Genomic DNA, 20,554 nt, shown 5'->3' on the forward strand with positions numbered 1-20,554 from the left:
TATATATATATGTATGTATACATATATAAATATATTTTTTTTTTTGGAGACACCGATGACTGACTATCGCAGCTGCTGAAGAAATCTGTCTTTAGCCCGACGGGTGAGAAGGAAAAGTAGCTTCCCGGGAAATATATCTTCCGCTGCTTTTTTTTTTTTATATATTTTCCTTCCCGTGTCTATGGCGTCTCTTTGACCTGTGAAGTTCTTCTTTCTTTCTTATTTTAGAAACTACGACATGGGCTGAAGAAGATCAAGGAAACAGTACCTTCACTTACTCGTAAATTATATATAGACATTGTACTCTCTTTTTTATATATATCTTGCTATTATACTAAAAATTTCTACGCTCCAAAAAAGCCGTTTATTTTTTTTTTTTACTTTTTGGGGAGAACACTAACTTGCACACGTCTTTAGGAATGGCAATACACATACATATTAAAAAAAAAAGATTGCACATTTTCCCATCCTTATCTCATAAAATCTAACCGTATTGACATTTTGATTTTCGGGTTATCCCCCCACAGGACAAAAAAGGACCTTTGAATTTGTCCTTTGAATTTTTTTCCTTGATTGCACCAGGCAATTCACCACATCCGTAGTATCCACGATATTACCTGTTGCGCCAACTTCGTTTAAAAGGTCAGTGTCATTATCATTTCGCGTTCTCTGACTTTCTTTGAACGTATTTCACAGTCAGAATTTCAAAAAAAAGACTCTCACCTTTTCACGATAAACAACACTAAGTAGAGTTCCTTTTGTTATCATTTCCAGAGTGTATGTATCCCACGAAAGGACGTGGTAGCGAAGGAGACGAGACGAGAGAAAAAAGAAATTAATCAGCGTAAGAGTGACACGCCTCGACCCTTGAAGGAGCATCTTTTCAGTCACATGCGAAGGGTCAAAAGTCATTCCTCGGTTTGAAGGACCGCGCGCGCTCCTACTGGGGCAGTCGCTGACGAAATAACGTCTCTCTCTCCTTCTTCTTCCTTCTTCTTCTTCTTCTGCTTCTTCTTCTTCTTCTCGCACCAAGGAAATGAACTGGAAATGTGCTTCACTGTCAAGAACTGTCATCTCTCAGTGTCCTCTCTCCGTTTCGTTTCTCTGCGGATCGAGTTGTCGTCATCGCACCTTGGGCGGTGCGCGAGATGCACGAGAGTTTCATACGATGACCGGTGTCGTGTGGGCGTTGTGGGCGGCATGACTAGTAGCGTGGGTAGCAGCAGCTGTAGTAGTATTAGTAGTAGTAGTGTGGGCGGTGCGTGTGCTGTGATGGGCGGTATAAGCAGGTTCTGGGCTGGGCGTCAGGTGTCCGAGGAGGTCTTCGTTGAGGAGTTCCTGCCGCTCCTCCAGATCCTCCGAGGTGTCTTGGTCGTCGTCGGGGTCCTGGCTGTGGTGGGGGAGGGGGGAGTACGAGGACCCCCTCGGGGAGGTGAGGGGAGCACGGCAGGTGCCCTTGGGGTCGCGGTCGCCCTTCCAGCGGCCCCGGCCCTCCTCCGTGGCGTAGCCGGAGTCCCCAGTGGCCCTGCCGCTGTCGGAGTCCTCCTCGCTACGACAGCACTCCTGCAGGAGAGGACTCGCTTTAAGAAAAATCCTTCCTAACACTTATCATCATATTCAATAAACAAAGAAAGTTATGGTCATATTTTTAACAGCAAAGAATTATAAGTTTTATTTTATACTTTGTATAAAAATTAATATCAATAAATCTGATTTCAAAATAAGCTTAAAGACTATGTAACTCCTTGCTATAAAAAAAACATTAAGCTTCTTTTTAAAATTAAACTTATTGGCATTATTTTTCGAATATAAGATATAAAATAAAAACTATAAATCTTTGCTATCAAAAATATGAAATTTATTTCAGAATCAAGTTTATGGATATTACTTTTTTAATAAAATTTTATAAAATGAAAGTTATAACTCCTTGTTCTAAAAGTTATTATTTTTCATTATTTTATATTTACAAATATCTACACATTTGAGTTTAAAATTAGCTTTTTCATATTTTTGATAGCAAAGAGTTACAGTTTTTATTTTATATTAAAAAGGTAATATCTGTAAATTTGATTCTGAAATAAGTATCATATTTTGGTAGCAAAGATTTATAGTTTTTATTTTATATCATTTTATACTGAAAAAGTAATATCTAAAAATTTGATTTTTAAATGTTTCAGAATTTTAATATCAAGGAGTTACAGTTTTTAAATTTTATATTGATCTAACAATTTGATTTGGTAATGTTTCAGATTTTTAATATCAAGGAGTTACAGTTTTCATTTTATATTATTCTATATGAAAAAAGTATTATTTACGATTTTAATTTTTAAACTAACTACAGTCTTCAATTTGATGTTAAAGAATTCGTCAGCTTGACAAGAAAAAAAAGTTATGTTCATCCTGTGGAATCCAAAAAAGCTTTATACCACTTTCGATATTCAAAGTTTATGGCCATCATTTTGATGTTTGAAAACCTATCGCCATCATTTTGATGTCTGAAAAGCTGTGGTCGTCATTTGGACATTAAAAAAAGTGATTGACGTCATATTAACACTATAAAAAATATATGGCCAACGCGTTTACCTATAAAATGTTTGATCATTATCACGAACTTATTGCATTACTATGAACACATTCGTAAAACTATCTCATCACCATTATGCTATAAGTTTATGGGCATCCTTTAACATACAAAAAAAAGTTAAGGTCATCGTTTCCCATTAAAATGTTGTCATAGTTTCCTATTACTGGGTCATGTTCATCATTTGCAAATACAAATGCTACGGGCATCGTTTTCATATAAAAAATCTCACGAGCATCGTTTCATTCTTTTTTTTTATCTTCAGCTGAAAACTCTTATGGACAGAGTCAGTTTTTAATCTTCAGTTGAAAACTCTTATGGACAGAGTCAATTTTTTATCTTCAGTTGAAAACTCTTATGGACGAAGTCAGTTTTCTATCTTCAACTGAAAACTCTTATGGACAGAGTCAATTTTTTTTTTTTTCAGTTCTTTTTATCTTCAACTGAAAACTCTTATGGACAGTCAATTTTTTTTTATCTTCTTCAGCACAGAGCAGGAATAAATTGGCTCCTAGCTTAAATATTTGGAGATCGGAAGATGCCATAATTGCACTAAGCAAACTATTCCCCATTTTAGGTTAAGCCAAGATACAGGTCATCTTTTTCATCTTAGCCAAATTACGATAATTTTTTTTTTTATTTAAGAACGTTAACTCGATTTGATACTGGGCATTTATTAATGTTGCATTAACATGCAAAACATAATCAGTCTTTTTTTTTAATTTCTGAAAAATAATTTACGGTTTTCATTATGACATGACAATGCTATAATCATCCTTTTTATGTAAGTAAAGTTTTAGACGTGATGTTATTATCAAAGAGTTACTTAGGAGGTTGATATATTGAAACAGTTTCAATTTTAATTTCAAATTTCAAAGTTTTCAGCCAACGCAAAAATATTTGTTGTCATAATTTTCAAGAGAAACCCCGTGGTAATCATTTAGCTAGATAAAGATTCAGCCATCACTCTACCATAGGGCGTTCCACATATCGTGTAATAAATAACTATTAATTTTAATATGAAAGCGTAACAGTCACCGTTTTAATGTCAAGATTTTAAGTAGTTACTCTCCTTCTTTTAATGCAGATAAATTTATGTCACCCTTTTTTATGCGACACAAAAACTTACGGTCACCATTTTGACAGTCAAATTAGGCCACTCATTATTTCGATATTCCTACAGATTTTAGACATCACTTTAACCAAAATATGCATATCATCTCTGTCCGCAGCAATGTTACGAGAAAAACAACATTAATAATGATTTTGCAATCAAAATACCATATACAGACACCACCCCTACTTACGAACGAATTACATACCGGACAGCCGTTCGTATGTTGAATTGTTTGTAAGTTGGTTACTGTACTCTTCAAGCCTATTTAAGTACAGTATGATATAAAATCTATACACTACTGTATGTACAGAACAGGCCCGCAAAACAAAATTTGAACATACAGGTGGCAAAGGGGAACGCTCTGAACACAATATTAATTTGCAATCCCGTTTGTTTGTATCTCTGAATGTTCGTAAGTTGAATGTTCGTAAGTAGGGGGTTGTCTGTATCTTGAAAAGAAAGGATATTCTGGGCCATAATCATACTTATGATGGGTAACATGAAGGCCTCAATCACACTGCCAAATAAAACTGACTTTCACTCCAGCAAAATGAATGCAATCTGACTTAATCAAGATAAAGGCTTTTGCAGTCGTCTCACACTCATCACAGTGCATTATAAAAAATCTACAACGTCAAAAAAAAATTTATCATTTCTACAGTGAAATCAACCACATCAATCAGAGAGAGAGAGAGAGAGAGAGAGAGAGAGAGAGAGAGAGAGAGAGAGAGAGAGAGAGAGAGAATCATATACTGAAAACCTGAAAGTCAAAGAATAGTACTATTATATTTCACTACCAACAAAAAACCTACAATAAAAATAAAAGCCACTGCATCATTTCTCTCTGCTTACAGTAACGAAATACAACTACAGTGACACTATAAAGTGGCATGAATAGTGACACTAGTTCTACTAGGCACAATAATTAATACACAACGACGGTCGAGACTGAAAAGTTATCCTAGCTAGATCATCTGCAATGAATATAGAACAGAATATAGAATTATTTTCGTCTATTACCAGATGCAATAACTGCGTGGAATTATTTCATCTAATATTGTGTATCCAAAGAATATTTTGCTTTTTCTAATTCAAATAATTTGGTAAAAACTATTCAATTATGGTTAATTTAGCAATGAAACTAAAAGCTACTGTTTCTGATACATTAACCAAAATTGAAAGATTTCATTAAGGATGGAATTTAATATTCAAACCCTTCCAAATGAAGTAATACAGTTTTTCTATAAGCATGGTCTGCAGTAACTAAGTGTATATATAATTTGAAAGCAGTCTTTACGCAGTGACTAAACTATTTAGCATCAACAATAAATAAGAAGACATAACATTATCCTATTTTGGATCATTACAAGCGACTACAGAGGTTTACATAACTAAAACTAGCCGTCTCTCTCTTAGTCCATATTGACCAAAAGTTGGGCCCTGACAGACTAGTCTGAATGAAATTGGCCCATAAGCCAGCAAATATATACGAGCCTTACTTATTCCATCATGAAAAATAACCCTTAATACGAAATTAAAAATGAATTCCCTCAGACACAGTCCAAAACAAAGCCTCTCTTTCAGGGCAAAAACAAAATTTTGATTCTGTAGAGCTTCCTTATTCCAAAAACAAAACCCAGAGCTAACCCTCCTTCACAATGAGTGAACAGATAAGTACAGCTATTCCTTATTCCAAAAACAAAACCCAGAGCTAACCCTCCTTCACAATGAGTAAACAGAAAAGTACACATATTCCTGATTCCCAAAACAAAACCCGGGTCTAGGCTTCCTTCATCACAACAAGTAAACAGAAAAGTACAGCTATTCCTTATTTAAAAAAACAATATCCAGAGCTAAACCTACAGCAAGTAAACAGATAAGTCTAGATATTCCTGATTCCAAAAACAAAACCCAGGGCTAAGCCTCCTTCATATCAAGTAAACAGAAAAGTACAGCTATTCCTTATTCCAACAAACAATATCCAGAGCTAAGCCTCCTTCACAGCAAGTAAACAGATAAGTCTAGATATTCCTTATTCCAAAAACAAAACCCAGGGCTAAGCCTCCTTCATATCAAGTAAACAGAAAAGTACAGCTATTCCTTATTCCAACAAACAATATCCAGAGCTAAGCCTCCTTCACAGCAAGTAAACAGATAAGTCTAGATATTCCTTATTCCAAAAACAAAACCCAGGGCTAAGCCTCCTTCACAGCAAGTAAACAGAAAAGTACAGCTATTCCTTATTCCAAAAAACAATATCCAGAGCTAAGCCTCCTTCACAGCAAGTAAACAGATAAGTCTAGATATTCCTTATTCCAAAAACAAAACCTAGAGCTAAGCCTCCTTCACAGCAAGTAAACAGTAAAGTACAGCTGTTCCTTATTCCAAAAATACAAACCCCACAGCTAAGCCTCCTTCACAGCAAGTAAACTGATAAGTCTAGAGAAACCTCATCCGGCCAAAAAAAAAAACCAGAAGCTGTCAGTGATTCCACCCACCAGAGTGTGTACATCCTCCTCATCAGGTCGACTGGCTAAGGTGGAATAGTGCAGGGGCTGTGGCAGCATCTCGCTGGTTGGGGAATAAGCTGGATTGTGGGCGTGAGATGTGGTGATTGTGGGCGTGTGAATACCAGTTGTCGATGGGGTGATAGAGGCTAGCAGAGGCTCTGACGACTCCTCTCTACAGGGCCTCTTGATGTCTGTCCTGGCGATGAGGTAGGAGTCTGCATCGGTGTGGCCTGAAGGCGGGCTCCAGTCTGTTGGGCAAGAGGTTAAGATCTGGGAATAATTCAAAGTTAGATCTGGGAATAATTCAGAGTTAGGTCAGGGAATAATTCAGAGTTAGATCTGGGAATAGTTCAAAGCTAGATCTGGGAATAGTTCAAAGTTTACTGTAGTTTACCGGAATCGAGTTGGTTCTAGACCCAGTTTTTTTTTTCATAAAATCATTTGGGCTCCAACGTAGTCTTGCTTCAGTACTGTGTAAGAACCCTGCAAAGTGCATCCTATGTAATGAAAGGTTGGCGCAATTCTGAGAACTGCGCTACAATTTTTATCATCTAGATTAACCTTGCCCCGGAAAAGCTCATCATTAAAAACAGCGACCACGACGAGGGATTCAGCTGAGAAGGAGAAGAAGAATGGAATATAGAGTTTAGGCCAAAGGCCGAGCACTGGAACCTGTGAGGTCATTCAGCGCTGGAAAGGAAATTGAGGGTAGGTAGGTTTGAAAGGTGTAACAGGAGGTATATAAACCTCGCTTTGCGTTTTGACATGATTATTAAGAGAGGGTGGATAGCAAGATGGAAGAAAGATAATGTGAATGGAGATATAGCAAAAGGAACGAAAGGGGAAGAAGAAGAAGAAGATTCTTCAATACACCATCTTACCAGAGTCTGCATTCTGCAATTCTTCTATCTGAGGCGAAGAGTCAGGAGACGTTTCTGAGTTGTCCTGGAACTGGTGACCCAGTTCAGGCAGCTGTTCTGGTGCCACCTGTATCTGCGGAGGGGCGTCTTGGAACTGCTGTGGAGGGTCGGGAAGAGGAACCACCTGGTCGAAATAGCTCCTGTTGGTCACGATCAGAGATCTGAGCTCCAGGTACTCCACGTCAGCCTGGATCATGCCCTCGAAGATGTCTGTTAGGTCCTGGAAACATGGTCTCCTGTTTGGGTCCTCTGCCCAACACTGCAGCATCACGTCGTACCTGCAAAGTGGGCGATTTTGTCAACGGCTTTGAATCTTTGAAATGGTTTATTGTCTTCCCTTTGGGAAATGTAATTACGCAATACAATCCACTATTATAACTTTAAAGCCAGTCTATCTGTAATCCTGCACCTTCGGAATTAATAAAACAACAACTTTTTTGTCATTTCTTTTCATTAATTTCCTCAGCGCTGGACTTGTTACCGTTTCATCACTCCAGTAGTCCTATGACGCTCGACTACTTAAAGTCAATGTCTGAAGAACCTCGTTAAATCACTCTTTTCTTAGCAAGCAAATTTATGTATCTCCTAGTTCATAAGATAAATCCCTTAGAAATCCGGTAGGAGTGGCAGTAGGTCCTAGTGATGCATATATTACGTAGCACGTATCTTAGCTAATACATTCACAAACAGGGCGCTGTCGCAAAATTGGCAAATCAGAATGATTTCGTGTTGAAGCGAGGTTATCTCTATCGAAGTTATTTCCTTAAATTAACCTAACCTTATGCGTTTACTTAAATATAAGATTTCCCACTGCCGTTTAGCAAAACAGATTAAATATATAGATTTCCCATATATATATATATTTAGCAAAACAGATATATATATATATATATATATATATATATATATATATATATATATATATATATATATATATATATATATATATATATATATATATATACAGAAAGAGTCTGAAGGTAATTTTCACCAGGTATGAATGTATTTACAGTAGTTACAGTGATCTCTTCCTTTTTGTTAATGTTTATCACAATTTATCACTACAGAGACTGGATCCCAGGGGAAAGAAACGTATTCCAAAACAAAGTGTAAAGAGATTTTGAAGTTAAGAGGTCACTGTGGCTATTGAAAATATATTCATTCTAAAGTGCATTGGCGGGAGTGGTATACTCATCAGATAATCTAACAACAAAGTATATTTCCTTTCCAGCACTCAGATACACTGGAAAGTGTCTTCAACGGTTGCTTATTACTACAAAGGCTGGATCCTAGTAAAAAGAAAGGTGTCCCAAAACAAAGTGTAAAGAAATTCTGAAGTTAAGAGGTCACTGTGGCTATTGAAAATATATCTATTCTAAAGTGCATTGCCTGAAGTGGTATACTCATCAGATAAGGTAACAACACGATATATTTTCTTTCCAGTGTTTTCTATTGTCGATTCACTTCCCATTTCCTGTACTTACAGCTCCTGGGAACAGTTCTCCGGCCTCTCCATCCTGTATCCAGCCTTCAGGAGGGTGAAGAGTCTCTCAGGCTGAACTCCTGGATAGGGCAAGGTCCCCAGAGTGACCAGCTCCCAGAGCAGCACGCCGAAACCCCAGACGTCGCTCTTGCTGGTGTACACGTGGTCCACTAGGGACTCCAAGGCCATCCACTTGACAGGGACTTGAAATGAAGAAAGGCGATTGAAATGCATTGGTAAATTTAGGTCTCTGTTGCATGCCCCAAGCAGACACACAAAAAACAACATTTAATTCTTTGCTTGGAAGTGATCGTTTCTTTGCAATTCTTACCTCAGTTTTCCTCTTGCAGCGAGTAGTTAATTGTCTAATTCTATTCTTAGGCTCAAAAAGATATATACTACATTTCCGTTGCAAAACTATTTTCCCGTGTTAATATATTATAAAAAAAGGAAATGGTTGCATCTCCTTTAGCTCAAAATAAATGAGATATCCCTTTTAGTTTCTGCTACTGGGCAATTTTTTAATCACATCTTCCTTTGCTGCGCTTGGAAACTTAATTCTCTACGTTTCTCCTAGGCTCAAAACGATGTGTTTCTCCGTTTGCAAATTAATTCTCTTTGTTACTATATTAGAAAAAAACCGAAATAGTTATTCATCCTTTAGCCAACATGGGATAAAACGCCTTTTTTTAGTTTTCTATAAAAGAAAACTATTGTGCCGGCTTTGTCTGTCCGTCCGCCCTCAGATCTTAAAAACTACTGAGGCTACAGGGCTACAAATTGGTATGTTGATCATCCACCCTCCAATCATCAAACATACCACACTGCAGCCCTCTAGCCTCAGCAGTTTTTATTTTATTAAAGGTTAAAGTTAGCCATAATCGTATTTCTGGTAGCCCTATAGGTACCAACAACATAGGCCACCACCGGACTGTGGCTGAGTTTCATGGGCCGTGGCTGAGGCCACCACCGGACAGAAAACCCGATTGCGCCGAAGGTAATTGCTCATAATCACTCACCTCTTCCTTTGCTGCGCTTGAAATAGAGGTCACCCTCGTAGACATCTCTTGTCAAACCGAAGTCCGATATTTTGCAGACCTTCCCCGCAGCCAAGAGGACATTTCGAGCAGCCAAATCTCTGTGCACAAGCTGAAAACATATATACATATATACATTATTATTATTATTATTATTATTATTATTATTATTATTATTATTGACGGTGTTGTTATTGTCGTTGGAAATCAGCTAACAGTCCCAAAGTAGTTATATATATATATATATATATATATATATATATATATATATATATATATATATATATATATATATATATATATATGTATATATTATATATATATATATGTATGTATGTATGTATATATAGATACAGTATGTGTATATATATATTTATATATATAATATATATATATATATATATATATGTATAATATATATATATATATATATATATATATATATATATATATATATATATATTGCTTCTTTGTGACACATTTTATCTTTGAATTGCTTCGTTACTCAAAAAAGAGATGAAATGCCCGGAGACAATTTAAATGATTTTTTATCATTAATTTGGAATAGCCTAGGAAAGCTCTGGAGGACGGGGCTGTTATTTAAGTTTGAAATCTTGTTTAGAAACTCAAGTAATTTGAAAAAGGAAGTGTCGCTTTTGATTAAATATAATTCAATTATAAATATTGATATAAAATGACTTTTTAACGAATCAGTCACCTTGTAGTTACTCGATGGGCAAATTGACCTCTCCGATTGTTTCATTGTTTTGTGTATATATATATATATATATATATATATATATATATATATATATATATATATATATATATATATATATATATATATATATATATATACATATATATATTTATGTATATATGTATATATGTATATATATAAAAGTGGAACAATCGAATAGGTTAATTTATATTTGAATTATATTCAGTCAAAAGCAACAGAACCTTTTTCAGACTGCTTGAGTTTCTAACCTAGATTTCAAACTTACATATCACCCCGACCTCCAAAAACATTCCTACGCTCTTCTTTCCAAAATAATAATAAATAATTTTCCTTTCAGTGCTGAATGACCTCATAGATATCAGCGGTTGGCCTTCAGCCTAAAATGTATATTCTGTCTATCCATTTACGTCTAACTTGAAATATAAACAAATGGAATCACAAACAGGGCGAGACACAGGGATGCCACTTAACTAACCTTCATGTCCGCCAAGTAGGCCATTCCTTTGCTGATTTGCCAAGCGAAGGACAGGATGTCCTTGGGCGTGACGTTGTAATCGGCAGCCGTGCCCTCGACAGGACCTGATCCGACGCGGTTCTCGAACTCCGCGTGCCGCGATCTCTTCAGGTAGTTCCTGTGGGAGGAGAAGAAGAAGAAGAAAATGCTTTGAAAGGATTCTCTCATGGACTCGGCTGGGATTCAGATACATGTTTGCAGCTTCCCTGCTCACAGGGCTCTGATGTCCTTTCATCGATTTTGAGGGCAACGAGGACTAACTGTTGTCAAGATGAGTTTTGATGTGGTTATATAATTAATATATCAAATGCGTTTACAAATACAAAACTAATATCAAATACATTTGCATATCGAGTTACCTGGGGCGAACGAAATTTTTCATACCTCGTTCACAAAACTCTTACTTTCTGGCGGTTTTTACGCCATTCTGACTTGGTATTTTCATTACCTCTCTCTCTCTCTCTCTCTCTCTCTCTCTCTCTCTCTCTCTCTCTCAGTGGTACCCAGTTCTAATTTTAGCTGCACCTTTATTTGTGGCAAGAAATTTTATTAAGAAACTTTTGTCAAAATTTTACTTTTAAAAAATTTCCTTTGACAAATAATCCCATGCCTGCCTTTGTATTTTCTTAACCTCTCTCTCTCTCTCTCTCTCTCTCTCTCTCTCTCTCTCTCTCTCTCTCCATTACTTTCTTCGCATCTGACCTTTTAATTTCCAATCCAAAAAGGATAAGGAACACTGATTTCCCACTCCCGTCGGCCTTCTCGGCAAAGATATAGAATAATATTAAAAGAACTAATTACAAAATCAGTGAAAAGCAAAAATGAAGCCTAGAAAAAGTTACTTGAATCTCTAATACTGGAGGGAGACATCTCTCTAAGCTAAGTAAATTTTTAGTTGCTTCAGGAAATAGCAGTTCAGTTTTAGACAACACTGATACCTCCTCTCTCTCTCTCTCTCTCTCTCTCTCTCTCTCTCTCACACACACACATAATTCTTAAAATTGCAGCTGTAGTTATCTACACAAGAAAATGTTGGCAAATCCGTCTGTCGTTTATCTCTCTCTCTCTCTCTCTCTCTCTCTCTCTCTCTCTCACACACACACACACACATCCAGTTCTAAATTTAGCAGCACCTTGAGTTATTTGCGGCAAGAAAATTAAAAAATGTTTGTCCAAATTTCACTTTTAAAAATATTTCGTTTGACAAATTACCCCGTGTCTACCTTTGTGTTTTCTTAATCTCCTCCCCAACTCTCTCTCTCTCTCTCTCTCTCTCTCTCTCTCTCTCTCTCTCTCTCTCTCTCTCTCTCTCTCTCTCTCTCTCTCTCTCTCTCTCCCAGCAAACACTTCACGGTGGAGTTGGGGAAAGCCAACTGGGCCCGAAGTTTGACAAGTTTCCCCAGAAAGTTTATCCTTGAGAGCTGTTGTTGCTTTATAGCTGAATATTCTTCCTATTCTCTTACTTGCCGTTCCCTTCCTCTTTCTCACAATTGCTAGCTCACCTCTGCCTCTTTGCCTCTTCTATCTTCTGTTCTCTATCTCATTCTGTGTTCGGTTTGAAGCTGTTTTTCGTCATAGGAAAACAGACATCAAACTACATATATATATATATATATATATATATATATATATATATATATATATATATATATATATATATATATATATATATATATATATATATATATATATATATAGCAATAAATATATATAATATATACGTTACAATAAAAAATCTTGTTCCGTCACCCATGGTTATTCGGTTAAAAATCTCCCATATGAATAAGGCTCGTGTTTTGAATAGCTATAATAATGAAGTGCTTAGGTTTATGTTTGCTCCTAATAATGGAGTGCTTAGGTATGTTTGCCCCTAACAATGAAGTGCTTAGGTTTATGTTTGCTCCTAATAATGGAGTGCTTAGGTATGTTTGCTCCTAATGTTGAAGTGCTTAGGTATGTTTGCTCCTAACAATGAAGTGCTTAGGCATGCTTTGTCCTAATAATGAAGTGTTTAGCTAAGTATGCTTGCTCCTAATGAAGAAGTGCTTAGGTATGTTTGCTCCTAATAATGAAGTGCTTAAGTACGTTTGCTCCCAATAATGAAGTGCTTTGGTTTGTTTGCTCCTAAAAATGGAGAGTTTAGGTATGTTTGCTCCCAATAATGAAGTGTTTAGGTACGTTTGCTCCTAATAATGAAGCGTCTATGTATGTTTACTCCTAATAATGAAGTGTTTAGATATGTTTGCTCCTAATAATGAAGAGTTTAGGTATGTTTACTCCGAAGTGCGTGAGTAGACGAGACTAAATTAATCCAACTCACCTTAGGGAACCGTACTGGCAGTATTCGATTATGATGTAGATGGGACCTCCTTTGAGAGTGCACGCCCCCAGCAGCTTCACCACGTTAGGATGCGACACCTCCTTCAGAAGGCTGTACTCCGACAGCAGGTCGTTGAGTTCCGAGGGCGTGCTGTTCGGCTTCAGCATCTTCACCGCTACCGTCGTGTATCCTGTAGGAGAGAGAGAGAGAGAGAGAGAGAGAGAGAGAGAGAGAGAGAGAGAGAGAGAGGGGATTATAAGAGAGAGAGAAAGGGAGTATTATCAGAGAGAGAGAGAGAGGGGGATTATCAGAAAGAGAGAATGAGAGAGAGAGAGAGAAGGGGGAGATTATAAGAGAGAGAGAGAGAGAGAGAGAGAGAGGGGGAGATTATAAGAGAGAGAGAGAGAGAGAGAGAGAGAGGGGAGGGAGAGGAGTAAGAGAGCATTATGAGAGAGAGAGAGAGAGAGAGAGAGAGAGAGAGAGAGAGAGAGAGAATTACGTATGAGACGTCTGACTCTTTGAAAAGACCCATTTTCTTATCTAAAATGGCAGCCACTGATAATTGATTCTGTTAAAAGGCAAGTCCAAAAGGTCTATTGAAATATTAACAACAAAAGGCATAGTAATGATATTCATACTACAATGATCTGCTAAAACGAATGCTCAGCCGAGAGACTCGATTTTAATTAGGTCTCACAATAGTCTCAAAAAACTATAAAAGCAATTGACATCTGAACTTCCCAGAGGTTTATTCATAACAGATACTGTCAGGAGAAACCGATAAATAGAGAGACATTAAATCTGCCACTTGTACAAGGGGATAATTGTCACTATATGCGAGAAGGCCTGTAAAGGCATACTTTTTCATTCTAAGAAATAATGCTTTCACTAGTTAGTGTACGTACAAACATATAAATATTATATATTTCTATCTAGCTATCTATAATATATATATATATATATATATATATATATATATATATATATATATATATATATATATATATATATATATATATATATATATATAGTGTAAATATACACTATACTCAGTCATTATTCTCATGCTGAAATATGCACTAGATTTTCAGTTGCAGGAGAAAAAAACATCCCCCAAAAACCAAAAAATCTAACACAAACAGCCTGACGGCAGAAAGACCCACTGAGAAAATATCTCCAAGCTTGCACATAGTGCCAAGTCCTTACCTAGAGTGCCATTGATACCCTGCGCTTTGGCCCTCATGACTTTGCCAAATTCTCCTTCGCCCAGGGTCTGCTCGATCACGAGTCGGTTCCTGGGGAACTCCCATTTCCGGTCAATTTGCTGCTTGAGTAGAAGAAATGCATTAGTAAGAGATATGAGAGCTGTGCATATTTTGCTACATCTAGTAACAATAATGATATTTAATAAAAATCCACTGTCCCTCCTCAGTTCCACTCACGAAATTCCCAATTTAAACTCAAAAGTCCCAATTTAATTCATAACTCCCAGAATCCCAATTCAACTGAAAATCCCAGTATTTACCCAAAATTCCCAATTTCGAATCGAAATCCCCTAGATTAATTCAAAATCATCAGCTTCACTCAAAATCCCTAATTCAACTCAAAAGTCACAATTTAACTCATAACTCCCAAAATTCCTGATTGAACTGAAAGTCCAGAATTCCCAATTACAAATCAAAACCCCAAGTTTAATTCAAAATCCTCAGCTTGACTCAAAATACTCAATTCAACTCTAAAGTCCCAATATAGCTCATAACTCCCAGAATTCCCAATTTCAAGTCAAAATCCTGCATTTAACTCAAAACCCTCAGCTTGACTCAAAATCCCTAATTCAACTCTAAAGTCACAATTTAACTCATAACTCCCAGAATTCCCAATGGAACTGAAAGCCCAGAATTCCCAACTTCAAATCAAAATCCCAAATTTAATTCAAAATCCTCAGCTTGACTCAAAAATCCCCAATTCAACTCAAAAGTTCCACTTTAACTCATAACTCCCAGAATTCCCAATTCACCTGAAAATCCCAATACTTACCCAAAACTCCCAATTTCAAATCGAAACCCCCAACTTTAACTCAAAATCCACAGCTTAGCTCAAAACCCCCAGTTCGACTCACAGAATCCCCAAATCCGCTCACCGTGACATGTAGGGTAGGAATGAAGTTATGCTCGGGTCTCGGGGAGGACCTGATGCCATGATGAACTGTGTCGTGGGGCTCGTCCCTTGTGTAGGCCAGGGAGTTGCGCTCCTCGATTGGGAGGGCGCCTAAGGAAATCACGCCGCCCTTCTGTTTGCCGCTGCGATGGGCACGGCGCCTTTAGACAGAGAGAGGTGTAGAAAAACAAGAGAGGTGGGCAACAGACACACAAACACACAAAGCGAGAATCTTTATAAGTAAAACAAAATCATGACACATATGTGAATGATAATAAAAATCATGCATAAAATGAATTAATGATGTTAACTGTGTTTATGTATATACTGAGACACATGAGCCTTGGACAACAGAGCACAGTAATTTAAAAGACTGAAACCCGAGAAATACAGTCTTTACGACTAGAAGAAGTTCAAATGAGGCAAACTGAACTATACCTCTAAGACACAGTTGTTCTCAACACTCAGATAAGACTGAAGATGTTAAAATGAAGCAACTTACTCTATATAACTCTTAGACACAGTTGTCCTTAACACAGATATAAGACCGAAAACGTTAAAATGAGGCAACTTAATCTATATAACTCTGAGGCGCAGTTGTCCTTAGCACTTAGTAAAAACTGGAGGACTTTAAAATGAAGCAAATTACTCTTTATAATTATAAGGCACAGTTGTCCTTAACACAGATATAAGACTGAAGACGTTAAAATGAAGCACCTTAAGCTATATAACTCTTAGACACAGTTGTCCTTAACACTTACAAAAAACTGGAAGACGTTAAAATGAAGCAAATTAATCTATGTAACTATTCGACACAGTTGTCCTTAACACAGATATAAGACTGAAGACGTTAAAATGAAGCAACTTAATCTATATAACTCTTAAGACACAGTTGTCCTTAACACTTACAAAAAACTGGAAGACGTTAAAATGAGGCAACTTAACCTATATAACTCTTAGACACAGTTGTCTTTAGCACTGATAGAAGTCTGGGACGTTAAAATGAGGCAACTTAACCTATATAACTCTTAGACACAGTTGTCTTTAGCACTGATAGAAGTCTGGGACGTTAAAATGAGGCAACTTAATCTATATAACTTCTGATTAAGTCTGAGACACAGTTATACAACTCTGAGACACAGTTGTCCTTAGCACTGATATAAGTCTGAGACGTTAAAATGAGGCAACTTAACCTATACAACTCTGAGACACAGTTGTCCTTAGCACTGATATAAGTCTGAGACGTTAAAATGAGGCAACTTAACCTATACAACTTTGAGACACAGTTGTCCTTAGCACTGATATAAGTCTGAGACGTTAAAATGAGGCAACTTAATCTATATAACTCTTAGACACAGTTGTCCTTAGCACTGATATAACTCTGAGACGTTAAAATGAGGCAACTTAATCTATATAACTCTTAAGACACAGTTGTCTTTAGCACTCAGAAAAAACTGGAAGACGTTAAAATGAGGCAACTGAATCTATATAACTCTTAAGACACAGCTCAAATTAATCTATATAACTCTTAAGACACAGTTGTCCTTAGCACTGAGGCACAATCATCTCCCAAATAAAACCCTGAATACTGAGACAGAGCATGACTTTGGGGGCAGACTCACCTCCACATGAAGAACAGAACGAAGAGAAACATCAGGAAGAAAAGAATGGTCATTATGATGGCGATGAGACAGCCCTCGTCACACCCAGCTCCTGTACCTGGAAAAAATGAATTCCTGAGCAAGGAACTTATATAGAATATTCAAAATGAAATCAGGTTCATCTGCTCTTCTATAATATATATATATATTACTCTTCGTCCGTAACCATAAGCAGTCGAGCTCACAAACCACACTTCTAAACCTAAGGAACCAAAACAAATCCTAGCAGAACACGCATGCAATCCAGAACTGCTTTAGTGAAGTCAGTAAGGAAAGTGATTTACCTAAAGTCATGCCTAACAACAGCATTATGTAGATTATGAAAAGCGTAAGAAGAAAAAGAAGAAATTCTTTTATAATGAATGAGGTTTCTCTACATTTCGTTCACAGTTGTTAGCGAATGGATTAGAGAACCGACCCTCAGGGGTCCTTCATAAGAGTCCTACGCTTTTTCTTCATTATATTCACACAGGTGTCGATCTTAGCATAGAAATTAGTTGATGTAGAACAAACTCACTTTTTTAATCTTTCAGTTTGTAAAACCGATAGGGTTTATATATAATATACTGTAATCTCTTTCTCAATCTCTCTCTCTCTCTCCCTAAATACACAAACACACACACATAATATATATATATATATATATATATATATATATATATATATATATATATATATATATATATATATATATATATATATATATATATATATATAATGTGTGTGTTTCTTCGTAATGAAACAATTTATTCCTAAGACGTTATTATGAAATAAATCTGGCCTTGCCGCGACCTGGTCAAAAACGATCTTTCGATCTGTTCCTCATTGCATTTTGTCTTTTATCTTTTCCAGATTCTATTCACTCCTTTACTAGATTTATCTATTTATTATCTCGTTAAGTAGCGGATCCAGAAAAATTTCATGGGAGCACCAATGTTTCATATTAAACATTATATATATATATATATATATATATATATATATATATATATATATATATATATATATATATATATAAATATTATTGTCACTAAGATTATTGTTATTATTATTATTGTTATTTTTGTCAAAAAACTATATTATTTCTATAATAGATTTTTAAAATTGTTTACCCATTTTCATATTTTTCGTTTATGTTCTTATCTAAATCTTCAGTATTTTTATTTTGCCATTATTTTTCATGGTGGGGGGGGGCAACGTGCCCAGGTGTCCCCTCCCCCCTCACTCCTCTAGTAGACTCGTTTCCTACATCTTCTCAAGGACCTTGATCCAAACTTTTGATCGCCATTTTCATATGATTATTTTTGCTTAATTTGTTCGTCTTTTAAGAAAACATTACTCGACATTAATTTTCACTCACCTTTCTGTCTGGCAATTAAAAGAATTCCTCCGATATTCCTATAAAGTTTTAAGTTTTTGATGTGACTGGTTTTCTCTTTCTCTGATATTTCTAAACACTTCCCAAATTGTAAGGTATTTTACTTTTGTTACATCCAATCCTTACCTGCTAATGTATCGTAGTTCATTGTTACCCATTCTTCATATTTCCAATCCTTCCTTCTTTTTTAAGAAATTAATTGTTTTCTCTCTCTCTCTCTCTCTCTCTCTCTCTCTCTCTCTCTGGCATTTATCAAACCATTTTCTACGCTTAGCCTATTTTTTTTTTCTGTAATGCTTCCCAATCTTTACCTAACCTTTATTCGGAACATTTCCCTACTAGATTTTTCCATCGTCCTAATGACCGACTTCCTTCGATCTTCCGAAACTCTTTCCTCTCCTTAACTTAAAACTTTGTCACTCGCCTTTAATATTACAATCCCGTCCACCAAACACTGAGTAGTTTATAGACATACCGTGACTCTCTGACACCGGAAATATTGTCTGAGGCCTATGGCCCTTCCTCCTCCGTTTGAGAGACAGGCGTTTCTGTCCTAAGTGTGAGAAGTCAGAACATTCGTAAATAAAACGGGTTAGTGTCATCGGAACAGATGTAAAATGAAAATTGACTTTGGGGTGGTGGGTGAGAAATCTCAGATACGAAACATTCCTTGAATAGAAATGGTTAGCGTCAACAGAATTTGGTAAAATAAACATTGATTTTAAGGTGGTAGGTGAGAAATCTCAAATACGAAACATTCCTTAAATAAAAAGGGTTGGCGTCAACAGAATTTGGTAAAATGAAAATTGATTTTAAGGTGGTAGGTGAGAAATCTCAAATACGAAACATTCCTTAAATAAAAAGGGTTGGCGTCAACAGAATTTGGTAAAATGAAAATTGATTTTAAGGTGGTAGGTGAGAAATCTCAAATACGAAACATTCCTTGAATAAAAAGGGTTGGCGAAATCAACAGAATTTGGCGTCATCGGGATTGGGTAAAATGAAAATTGATTTTAAGGTGGTAGGTGAGAAATCTCAAATACGAAACATTCCTTAAATAAAAAGGGTTGGCGTCAACAGAATTTGGTCAAATGAAAATTGATTTTAAGGTGGTAGGTGAGAAATCTCAAATGCGAAACATTCCTTAAATAAAAAGGGTTGTCAACAACAATGGTTGAGAAATCTCGTCGAAACAGAATTTGGTAAAATGAAAATTGATTTTAAGGTGGTAGGTGAGAAATCTCAAATACGAAACATTCCTTGAATAAAAATGGTTGGCGTCAACAGAATTTGGTAAAATGAAAATTGATTTTAAGGTGGTAGGTGAGAAATCTCAAATACGAAACATTCCTTGAATAAAAATGGTTGGCGTCATCGGAATTTGGTAAAATGAAAATTGATTTTAAGGTGGTAGGTGAGAAATCTCAAACATGAAACATTCCTTGAATAACAATGTGGTTATGTCATCGGGATTGGGTAAAATGAAAATTGATTTTAAGGTGGTAGGTGAGAAATCTCAAATACGAAACATTCCTTAAATAAAAAGGGTTGGCGTCATCGGAATTTGGTAAAATGAAAACTTAGGGTGGTGAATGAGAAAACACCAAATAAAAGATTGACTGTGAATGCTTGCAAGGCGTTACAATGATTTAAGGGACAGAAAAATAAAGAAGTTATTGTGCTTCAAGATGGGCAAACTAATAGTCTATCTTTATACATGCTGACTGCATTTGAGATATACTTCTTGAATGAACGAGTGGAAATTAATGCAAATTAACTAAAAAAAATTAAAATTTGTGTCATTAGAATAATTAACGAACTTGTTGCTGATATATAAAAAAAGAGTAAAATGAGGTAGGAAATGTAACTGCGAATATTTCAGTAATATTTAGATGTAACTGTGAATATTTTAGTAATATTTAGGTCATTTATTTGTATAAACTAATTAGTAAGTAGGTCAAAACAAACTTTTACTTTTTAAATTTATGACATACAGTAAAATCATTCATACGCGGATGATTATTTATGTAGTAAAATGAATTAGATGCTTCTCATTAACAGTGACACCATAATAACAGAAAATAATAAGACATTTCAGTGAAACTATTCAAGAATTTAATAAATGTACTGTATG

The 20,554-nt window shown here is 36.0% G+C and overlaps 1 protein-coding gene across 4 annotated transcripts in view; it reads right to left on the reverse strand.

Moving 5' to 3' along the window:
- Positions 1–363: 363 nt before the first annotated feature.
- Positions 364–20,554, reverse strand: part of LOC136851406 (proto-oncogene tyrosine-protein kinase receptor Ret-like) — a 301,062-nt gene continuing 280,871 nt past the window's right edge. For 2 of the 4 annotated variants that reach the window (XM_067125487.1, XM_067125485.1), the window contains 10 exons: positions 17,004–17,094; positions 15,365–15,542; positions 14,431–14,548; positions 13,225–13,414; positions 10,866–11,022; positions 9,631–9,760; positions 8,613–8,814; positions 7,090–7,406; positions 6,197–6,456; positions 364–1,563 (listed from right to left, as the gene is read on the reverse strand). In XM_067125487.1, coding sequence (XP_066981588.1) covers positions 1,162–1,563; positions 6,197–6,456; positions 7,090–7,406; positions 8,613–8,814; positions 9,631–9,760; positions 10,866–11,022; positions 13,225–13,414; positions 14,431–14,548; positions 15,365–15,542; positions 17,004–17,094 — 2,045 coding nt within the window. In that variant the 3' untranslated portion in view covers positions 364–1,161. Of the gene's footprint in view, positions 1,564–6,196; positions 6,457–7,089; positions 7,407–8,612; positions 8,815–9,630; positions 9,761–10,865; positions 11,023–13,224; positions 13,415–14,430; positions 14,549–15,364; positions 15,543–17,003; positions 17,101–20,554 lie in introns of all 4 variants that reach the window. The other 2 variants (XM_067125486.1, XM_067125484.1) reach the window with 1 other exon arrangement.

This window comes from Macrobrachium rosenbergii, chromosome 23 (assembly GCF_040412425.1).
Source record: "Macrobrachium rosenbergii isolate ZJJX-2024 chromosome 23, ASM4041242v1, whole genome shotgun sequence".
In the NCBI taxonomy this organism is placed as follows: Eukaryota; Metazoa; Arthropoda; class Malacostraca; order Decapoda; family Palaemonidae; genus Macrobrachium; species Macrobrachium rosenbergii.